General features: G+C 34.7%; 1 protein-coding gene across 1 annotated transcript; it reads right to left on the bottom strand.

The window, feature by feature from the left end:
• Positions 1–10,593: 10,593 nt before the first annotated feature.
• LOC128033953 (uncharacterized) lies at positions 10,594–10,962 on the bottom strand. The gene has a single exon (XM_052622453.1). It carries the CDS (start codon positions 10,960–10,962, stop codon positions 10,594–10,596), a length of 369 nt encoding a protein of 122 aa, XP_052478413.1.
• Between the last annotated feature and the right edge of the window lie 322 nt (positions 10,963–11,284).

Raw genomic sequence — 11,284 nt, forward strand, 5'->3', positions numbered from 1 at the left:
CTCGATGGACTGGACCTTTTACCATTCACAAAGTTTATCCATATGGAGCCGTAGAATTGCGTGACAACAATAGAGGTACCTTTAAAGTTAATGATCAACGTCTCAAACACTATTATGATAATGAAGTTGAGTGAATTGAAACCTTATTCAATTTAATAGACCCTTGATTTTTCTTATTTATATTTCTAATAAATGGTATATTTAGAAACTATTTTTCTTAAATTATTACATTAAATTAATTCAATTTGAGGAGATTGGAACTTAAGCGGGGCTATTTGTGACCCCTTCCAACCTTTCCTGGGATATTAATTTAATGTAATCCTCCAAGAAGAAATTTCCTGAGTAATCTAAAAGAATTTTTTATTTTTTATTTTTAATTTAATTTTTTATGTTTAATAATAGGGTCAAATTGGCCCAAGTATTAATCAAGTTATTTTTCTAGTTTAGTTCAAATTTTCAAGAAATAATTGTACTTTGGGCTCGAGACCTAGAACAGTGAAGAGGAGGAAATTACCCATACAAGTGCCATCCATAAACCCCAAAAAAACCCTAACTTTTGTTGCCACTTTTACTCACTCCATACCTTGCCACCAAGTTACTACCTTTAGCTAAATTGCATCTAACATTTACCCTAATCTACTACTATATAAACCCCTATTCACCACCATATTTTTCACACCATTTAAGCAATTATCCTAACCCTTAGCCATCTATTTCCTTTCTCTTTGTTGTCGGCCAAAAATCCCAAAATTTCTCGCATAATTTCCTCTTCTTATCGCAAAACCCAATTATTGCCGCCACAAACCTTTCATCTCCAGAGCAATCCTTTCAGCACCGCAACTTAATTACCATCGCAACTTATTTTCCATCACAACCTCCACCTCAAAAAGTCGAAAGTCATATTTTTTTCGTGAAAAGTCACCATGTCTCATAAAATAACTAGATCTTCCAAAACTTCTAGTGAAAATCCAACTGTGATTCAAGATAAGGAAGCGAGGAAAAGATTTAATTCTGTCTTCAAAAATAAACCCATGATGCTGGAAAAAGGTTTCAATTTGAAGAGCAATGACAAGATGATTATGCCATTGTCAATTAAAAAAATTGATGCTTTAAATTGGAATCAATTCTGTGATGCACGTTCAATGCCTGAAGAGGAATTAGTGCGAGCATTCTATGCCAATTTAACCATGCCATATGTTAATGAGGTTCTTGTTCGTAAAAAGAAGGCACCTCTTACTTCTAAGTCCATTAATGATTTGTTTAACTTACCTGATGTTGAAGAAGATGAGTACTCTACCATGATGACGAATATCAATTGGGATTTCTTCAACAAGTACTTAATGTTGATACAAATTAGGAATCCCATTGGATTATAAGTAAGTACAACAGTAATTCTAACTGAAGAGAGTATTTAAACCCAGTGGCTAAGGTATGGTTCTACTTTGTTCGATATAGCTTCAAGCCTATCTCACATAGTTCCTTCATCTTGATGGAATGAATGCTTTTGTTGTATGTAATTATGATAGAAAGGTTCACAAATGTTGGGAAAATACTTTCAAGAAAATTCAAGATTGCACTAGAAAAAAGGCAGGAAGTGTTTATTTTGCATCGTTGATTACTTCACTTTGTTTGAGGGCCCAAGTAAGATCAAAAGCAAACTTGAAGGGTCATTATGTTCAAGGTTGCATAACAAGGCATTATCTTGAAAGGTTAGTGGAGAATGATGAACTGTTGAACTAGGTTGAGCCAAATGAACTGAATGAACTAGAATTTGATGAGTCATCAACCAAATCTAAACTAAAAGATGACTCAATAAATGAAACTGAAAAAGCAAAAACTGAAGGGTAATAAATAACCTTTAACCGAGGGTGGAACCAAATGTTGCTGAACCAGTGGAGCCAAGTGTTAATCCTGAGTTGACCATTCCAATGCCCACTTCTTCAAACACTATTAAGAAATCAAAATTTTCAACTATGATGGATATGTTGAAATTCATGCATAACCAACAACAAGCTTACTAGAGATATGCAAAAGTTAAAGATGATACCATACGGAATACTTTTAAGAATATCTCTAACTGTTTTGTTCCTGAGTTTCCAACTCATATCCTCGTGACATGGCAACAAGAGATTGTGGGATCAAGTGTGACGAAGAAGGGAAAAGAGAAAGACATAGACGAGGAGACGTATTAAAAGGGGGAAACTTCTTTTCCTTAAGTATTTATATTTATATTTCTTTTCTTAGTTATTATTTTTCTTTTGCACAATAAGTAGAAATTTTCAAACATGAAAAAATTAAGCTGAATGCCTTTTCTTTAATAAAAAGCAAAGTATTGTGTTAATGTGAATAAACATGTCTAGGATTGGATGTTAAGAAAGACTTGGTACGCTTATCTTCATGACTCACCTCTCTTTTCTTGCAACCTTACCTGGTGTTAAGTTTTCATTCATTACTTTGTTTTCACAATGAGGACATTATTTATTTTTAAAGGGGGTAGCAATATTTGCGTGAATTTTAAATTTTTCTTAAGTATGATTCAATGTTTACACATAAGTATGCTGAAATAAAATGATGTTCAAAAAAAACTTTTTGTTCATAAGTTAGCTCAAATGTAAGTATGATTTCCAGTTTTATCTAAGCTTTTTTATGTTATATTAAGTTTTGGGATGCTTGTATGTTCTTAGGTCTTATCTAGTCTTTTTCCATGAAAATTTAATTTCCTTAGAAATAGATAGGCATGAAGGTTTAAGTCATTAGAATTGACTTAGTAACTTTCTTGAGGCGAAATCCTAGGAGACATAAGAATCTAAACATGATATAGAGACATTTTCTTTAGATTGTCTGAGCCTTTCAAGCTTACCATATGAATTTAACCCTTGAAACCTTAGTTTGAGCCTTTAAGCCTATTTTATCGCTATTCACCTACATCATGAATCATATTACCATCTTTTTAAGTTTTATCATCTTTTTGCACCTATATTAACTATACTTGCCTTGGTGATCAGAATTTCAAGAAAAATTCAGAAAGATGTATATGTTCTTCATATGTTTTCCATACGTTTAAAAAAATAGAGAGAGAAAAACCTCTGTCCAAATGTTAAAGTAAAAGGAATAGAATAAATACTCAAAATATTGAGAATTATTGTTGGGCATAAAGCTTCAAATTAAGTTTGGGGTTGGTAAAAATCGTTAGTAGGAAGGGTGTACCTCGAAAAGATTCAAGGCAAAGTTAGGGTTGAGATTATTGAACCTAAAAATTCACTTCTCTTTATCCCTACCTTAAGCCTAGCCCCATTACAACCCTATAAAAGACCTATTGATTTTGATAATTATGCCGACTACATTAGTGAAGAGGAATTACTAAGTTCAACATATGAAGACCATGAATTAAACCTTGTGATTGTTTGTCTAATTGATAAGGAAGCTTTGATTGAATGGTGAATGTTATCTATGACCTTGAAAAGCATGCACTCTATGACTTATGCTAGCATTTTTCTACACTTAGTATAAAATTTTGAAATAATGTTTGCATTTGAGCAACTTATCAACAAAAAGAGTTTGTGAGCATAACTTTGTTGATGTGTGTTTATGTGCAAAAGTTTATTCTACTTAGTGATTCTACTTAAATTTGTTGCAAGATTGCCTTATCTATATTTTTTCTTTGCATTACTCGGGACAAGAATTGGATTAAGTTTTGTGGTGTGTAATCTTTAAAATATATAGATTTTTCTAATAATTTAAGACATGTTTTTACTTAAAAATAATGTTAATCCCAAGTATTTGATAGTTAATTGAGTGATTTTTTTTCATATTACGATAATGGGCATGATTTAATAAAGTATGCAATTTTATGCTTTTATGTATTAATTTTTTGCATAATTTTATTAATTCATGCTATATATAAATTTCCTCTATTTAAATCTTCTAGTGGGGACATGGAGTTGATAATTTACGAAGCTTATTCTACCTAGTTGGATGACAAAGGCTTGCAATTTGGTTCATGAAGAGGTCACCTTGATCCAGTTAAAGATGATTAAATTGAAGGGACAAGTCTAAAAACTAAATGGGTCACAAAACCGTCCAAACAAAGGGGGAAGAAGCCCAATTTGGCCAGGGCATTTAAACAACCCAAAATTAGCTTTTGGAGGCATTTTTCAGAGTCCCTTATACTTGCAAAATAAATAAAAATTAGCTCTTAACAATCACCCATGAAACCGTCCACCACTTTGCTTGATTCAAGCATGATTTCATGCATAAATGCCGCTTGTGAATATGATATGTGAATTGTGCAAGTATACACATTGAACAAGTAATAAAGTGGTGAGTGAGATCATTTCCACAGGGATTAGAACGATATAATTTGGTCGAGTTATTAAAGTGAGGTATGATTAATGTTATGACAAAAGTAATGATAAAACTGTAGTGGTAATTCAAAGAAATAATGATGTATGCAATATGTGTAACCGGTAAATAATGAAAAATGCTATGACAAGACAGGAATAATAATGCAATGGCAAATTCAAGAATAATTACGTGAATAATATGCGGACAAATAAACAACTAAAAATGCTATGGAAAAGATACTACGACAAAGGATAGAGAGTTTACGATGTTGATTTGAAAGGTCAAGATTACTAAGAATCTGCCATTACTGATAGTAATGCCTTGGCAAAACCATACGTAATCTACTTCTCAGAAGAGTTCTAAAAGGGTCTGCTTCTTTCGAGAACAAGACCTCAAGTTACCTTTCCTTAAGCAATATATGTCTATTGGCCTTTAGCATGGTACCATGCACTGTTTTGTTTTCTTTCTGTATGAACGTTGCTATATGTCTAGAGGCTGCTACGAGTATTCTATCGAACACTTGCTCATATAATTCAATTTCGATCTCATTATCCTAACCTTGTCAGAATTAGATTAATTTAATGAACATGTTGTACATCCATCTACGTCTAGAGTTTGCAAACATTTAATTTTGTAAACAACCATTGAATGAAATAGTGTATTAAAGAAGATCTATCTTCTAGTCATTAAAGAAAATAAGGGTTTCATCAAGTAATCCCAACCCTATGAGATTTAGCTCAGGGGTTGGCAATTAAAATTCAAATCCAAAGTATCATTCAACATCGTTTTCATCAATTCATGAAAAGTAATCAAGAAATAATAGAAGAACTTCGGGAAGATAGCTTTTGCTTATCCAGCCAATACTTCAGCGATACAGTGTCTTGTGGTGGCTGAGAGGGACTGCCTTCGTCTTCCTCTTCTCATCTCTACTAAGCTACTACCCTCTATTTTGCCTAAGGATCTCCTTTTTTTCCTCTTTTTGTTTCTCTGCCATTTTTAGGATTTCCTCCTTTGGCTTTTTTAATAGTTTTCCCTAGGGTAAATCCACTAGCCCATGATTGTTTCCCTATTTTTTAGGTAGATATATCCCCTACAAGTTTAGTTGGGCCTAAGACCAGTACGCTTTGAGCGCGAACTAGACATCATCTCGAAATTGTCATGACATTCGTGTTGACAAACTGACCAACCCTTTGCCCCAGCAAACCTTCATTCCTTTACTTCTTGTTTGTCATCCTGCACCTACCAATCCACCACCACACACAACCCTTCAACAAGCAATTAAAAATAACTAGCATTTAAGTACTGTCCAAGCTCCTAATATAATGCTGAAATATGAAAAGTACTCATGGAATGTCCTATAATGCAATTAAATGTACCTAAGTACAAGCAATTAGCTAGATCTAAAGCAATAAAATATAACTCTTTTCAAGAGTTATCACACCCCCAAACTTGAGTTATTGTTTGCCCTCAAGCAAAATATACATGAATGCATGAATGCAACAATGTTTTCCTACACACATAACCACCTTGCACTGCCAATCCATTCAAAGAACAATATATACTTCATTTCTCAGCAATCTTCTATCTCTCAAAACGTGTTCGAGTTTCAAAGGTTTGCTCAGCAAAGGTGGTACAGAAAATTTCTCCCTAAAATTAAAATTTCTTAAGTACTCATGTGTACCTTCTGGCCATAGCAAACATCTCCTAATTTACTTAGTTTATTTGTTACCTAAACTCAAGTTACTTTGCAACCCTTTCTCTAACTATTTATTTGTATTTTTTTTCTGTTTTTCATCTTTAAAGCATATTAGAGGATTTAACATGTCACAAAATTATTTGACTTGATAATCACAATGGAGCATACACTAAATTACCTAGTACTCAATCATGTCACAATTTGAATAAAAATCACTCTTGAAGCTAAGGCCTTTAACATAGAAGATGGATGGAGCAAACAACTACTTTCTTAGCTACTCAGCCTATTACTACAGTGGAGGACCCCTAATTTTATTTTCTTTATTACACACTCTTACTTGGACTCACCTTTCTAGTCAATAGCATGATGGAGCAAACAAAGTGGTGGTGACTTACTTGGCAACTTTAAGCATTAGAGTGTCTACTATCCTTTATTTAGGTAATGTTGTGGCAATGTGATTGAGTTTGGCTTCAAAAGTCTCTAAGTTAATTAAAAGATACTTGGTATAGTCCAAAATTAATTGAGGTTAGGACATCTCATTTTTAGGAGGTAATCTTCAAGCAACCTAACCTAAGTTAAATTCACCTAATCCTCTATCACATGTTCTAAGTGTATTAAAGAATTTAAGCTCATCGTTGAACATCATAAGTAAAGATTGTACTCCGCATAAGAAAAATAGTACTTAGTAGTGGCAGAACAAATTTAATAAGACTAGAATGAGCATACGTACTAGATATATAATACAACCTAAATTCACAATACACCCCCAAACCTAAAGGATGCATTGTCCTCAATGCATCTACAAATATGGAATAGGAAAACAAAAATATAAATATGTATAGGAACTATCATGGTAAAAGAAAGAAAATGCATGAGGTAGAGAAAAAAAAATTCACTGGCTTAGACTAGAGTGTAGTTACTTCATTCGACCCTACGATTGGATTTACGACCACTAACTTTATACCACAACTTCCTCTTCATGGCGTTCATTTCGTCCCCCTCCTTATCAGTTTTTGTGAGATCATCAATAAGATGATCGATGTCACAGTCTTGTGCAGTCGTGGGAGCTAGTGGGGTGGGTTGAACAGGGTCCTTACCTATCGTGATGGTAGTAGTGGCAATGGCAGTTTCATCTTTCTCTTCTTCTTCTTCTTCTTTCTTAAGATTTAATGATGCCATCTTTTCAGGCTTCTCAGTAACAGTTTCCCCTTTATAAGTAGTGGTTCCCAAATTCACGGATTCTGCTTTAGCAGTAGGAGTTTGAGTTGGCTCCTCTACAACTTCAAGCATTGGGAGCAAAGAGATGGGGAAGGCAGGGAATTTTGGCATCGGCTTTGTAAAGTTCTTCTACATAGGTCTTTAAAAACCCAAATCTCTGCTCCTCACATAAGTCCAATATTAAGCTTGTTGCTCTTGGGCCTTGACCATCTCCTCAGCTAGTAGAAACTGCTGAATCTCAAAGAGGGAAATCTTTTGCTCTAGTTGCTTTAAGGAGTGCAACACTTGCTATTTGAAGGACTTGCAAGATGTGTCTGGGAAAATGTGCAGTAGTAGAAGTGGTAGCTTGACTATATTAAGTTGATTTTGTAGCATCAATATCTTGGACTTTGGAAAAAATGGCTCGAGAAAATCCTCCTTTGTTGGGGGTGACATCCTCATCAGCATTAAGAGGGACTTTAGCAGTGTGGCACAAAGCAGTTTTGAGGGAAGGGAAGTTTAAGCTGCTAGCATTTTTCTCGGCACACTAGTGAACCTCCTGAAAAATGATCCAACCAATATTGATTCTTCTCCCCATGATGATGGAGTGTAATAAGAGCATCATCTTCTTTGAAACAGTTGTATTGTAAGTTGATGGCATGAGGCGTGATGTGAGCTCGCATGTGAACCAAGTAGAGATCGAACAAGAGCCCATCAAGATGCCTAGTGGTCTAATAACGCGAGCTTGAGCCAAGCAATTTAAGGAGGCTATTTCGGAAATGGTGGAACGAACATGGGAAAATGATAGCAAGGAGTTCAAGAACGAGCTCAATATTTTCAATTTTTGGGACGCTGAATTTCTTTCGAGCTAATTAATTTGCTGCTAGAATTTTGGACCATTTAAATTAAGCATTTATTTAAGTATTATTACAGCTCATTAGTTTGTCTTTAATTAATATAAGTGCTTAATTTGTCTTGTCTTAGTTAAATTAAATGCGTCTTGATTTCATTAAGTTTTTTTTAAATTAAAACATGTTTTAATTATGTCATGCCGAATTAATGTGTCTTATTTAGTTATCATTGAATTTATCACATTGTTAATTAGTGTGTCCACATTATGTTTAAATTTAGTTCAGCTGAATTGGTTTAATTTAATTAAGTTCATGTGTTTTGTTTAGGTGCAGCCGAATGTGAAGATACATTGGACAGATTCATGCATGTAGATTCATACATGGGAAGATGCATTTGCAGCTGGTACATTTCATGCATTGAAGATGATTAATTTGGGCATTTTTCAAGACAACCATTCGGCCAAGAGTTAGCAGCCATATCATTCTTCAAGGTTGGCTGATTATCTTCCCAAAGTAGCATAATGCATTTCACACCAGCTGTTCACACCATGGTTGTTCGGTTCAGCTTTGTTCACACCATGAGGCTTTCCAAAACCGTCCATTCACACCTAAAATGGCTGCTCAAGTTCCCTCTTCAACTCTGGTGATTTTTCAGCAAGAGTTGCTTCAAGAATGAATCTATTAAAGCTCATTAGCTTAATTTAGTTGTTGCCATGAATCTCCAAGTTCATTTGCTTAACTAAGAAGCTATTCTTTGGACACCATTCAGTCGAATCTTGCTACAGCCATTTAATGAATTAAAAGCTTAAATTAGTTCAATGTTTTCTTGGTTATTAAGCTTTGATTTGTCCATTCGGCTACTAGCCATTAGGCTATAAATAGTTGTTGATTTTCTTATAAAAGGACTTTTTGCCAAATTCTGAATGAAACTATATTTCTTTGGTGAGTTAATTCACTCCCTTTATTCTTCAAAGCTCAATTGACTTATCTTCACAAGTGGTGTCAATCTGAATTTGTTTTCAGAACTTATCACCTCTGGTGTGGCGTTCAACATTATATCGAAGGTTCCTATTTCGCTAAATAGTGGGTCTCAGTTTTATTTTCATTACTTCCTTTTTTCTTTTGAAACGCTTTAAGCCTGGGTCCTTATTTACTAATAAGGGTTCGATCTTATTTCATTGAATAACCATCTTTGTTAAACATCCATCATAAACCCAACAACACCTTTGTTTGAACAAGTTATTCGATCTTTAAAACCCATAGACTTGAAACTCATTAATCGTCACTACCTAATTCCTACGACTCGTCACATCTTCCAAAACGAGCTCGTATCAATGCGGCTCTTCAAAAAATGGTACCACACTTTCCTAATAGGCTTTAAAGAAGCCTTCTCAACGATATAGCAATCTTGATTGGAAATAGTCCAACGCGTAGCTTTGACAAATAAATTATTCAAGACTTGAGTCAATCCATCAGCAGTGACATTGTCAGTTAAGGGTGAGTGTTCATCTTGCACATCAACGATCCCAAATTGGGCATTAATATGATCTTCATCGAATGAAACTGAAGTGCCACGAACATAGATAAAAAGAGAATCAGGTGAATTAACACGTCCATAAAATTCATGAACAACCTTTTCGAAAATGTCCTCAGGGAGCAAACAGAAAATACTCCACCCGTACTTCTCTACAATGGAGGACACAGACTCGACATAGCCCATGTGTGATTCGTCCTTAAACAAGAACCCCTATTCGAAACAAAAAGTGTGCTTTGAGATGTTATTGTTGTATTTTGTGGCTGCGTCACAGTTGAAAAAGGTTTTAGGTCCGGTAGTGCTGGCCTGTGATGATTCAGTAGCCTTCGAAGTAGTTTTTACTCATTCCATTGAAAGAGGATAAAAAGAAATCTCAGAAAATGTGGTCAGAGAAAATGTAGGAGAACTTGAAAAGAGAGAAACAGTAAAGATGGAAACTTTGTGGGAAACGTAAGAGACTAAGTAGTTGAAAAGAGGTGAGTAGAGGAGATAATGTTGAGAGCTTAGGAAAACAAAATGTGCAGAGTAATGTTTGTAGCGTAGAGGGAAAAATAAGGGGATTTTGGGGGGGGGGTGAAATGTGAGGTGACCTAGCCTTAAAAGTTTTGGCTTTTCCTCCTTGGGCTACCCAAGTAACAGAATGGGCTCAATTATAAAAAAATCTCTCCCTTCAACTTTTCTGTTGGGCCAACCCATGTTACCTCGTACCATGACATTCATTCACTCAGTTTTTCGCGACATAATTTCCTTCTGAGATGCTACGACAAAATCCTCTTAGTATCGCAACTAATAGTCCCACACTTTTATTCAGTCTTTGGAAATCTAGAAAAATTGCTCTTTAATCAAAGATAAAAACAGAAATGAAACAATATTAAATAATAAATGATAGTAGGTAATAAAAATGAAATGAAAGTAAATCAACGAAAAAAAGGAAAAAATGAAATAAAAACAAAACTGCTAACTGAAACATCTTAAGGGTCAATGGATTGCTTGTCACGATCCACATGAACACCCCAATAGTGCTTCAAGCATTGTCCATTAACTTTGAATGTGACCCATGTTTTTAGGTCTTTGATACTAATAGCTCCATGTGAGTATACTTGAGCTACTTCAAAGGGACCTAACCAGCGGGATTTTAATTTACCGGGGAACAATTTAAGCCTAGATTTGAATAACAACACCTGTTTCCCTGGTTCAAATTGCCTTGGCATAATTCTGTTACCATGCCAACAGTTGTTCTTCTCCTTATACAGTTTAGCATTTTTATATGCTTGTGCCCTGAATTCTTCGATTTCATTCAGGTCTAACAATCTTTTATGGCCAACAACGACCAAATCCATGTTTAGCTTTTTAATAGCCCAAAATACTTTGGGCTTGAGCTCAACAAGTAGGTGACATGGTGTAACACCCCTAACCCGGATCTGTCACTAGAATAGGGATACAAGCATTACTATAAAAATACAACTGAAATATTCATTTCCAACATTTCTTAATCATTACAAAATCCAAACAGACACATGCATAACTTCCTTTTTTCGAGCCCTCGAGGCCTTAGAAACATTTTAGAAACGATTCGGGACTAAATCGAAAACATTTAAAATTTCATGGCAAAAGATAGAAAAATTCATACTATAGAGGTCACATGGCTGAGACACACGCCCG

Source organism: Gossypium raimondii, chromosome 10 (genome assembly GCF_025698545.1).
Source record: "Gossypium raimondii isolate GPD5lz chromosome 10, ASM2569854v1, whole genome shotgun sequence".
NCBI lineage: Eukaryota > Viridiplantae > Streptophyta > Magnoliopsida > Malvales > Malvaceae > Gossypium > Gossypium raimondii.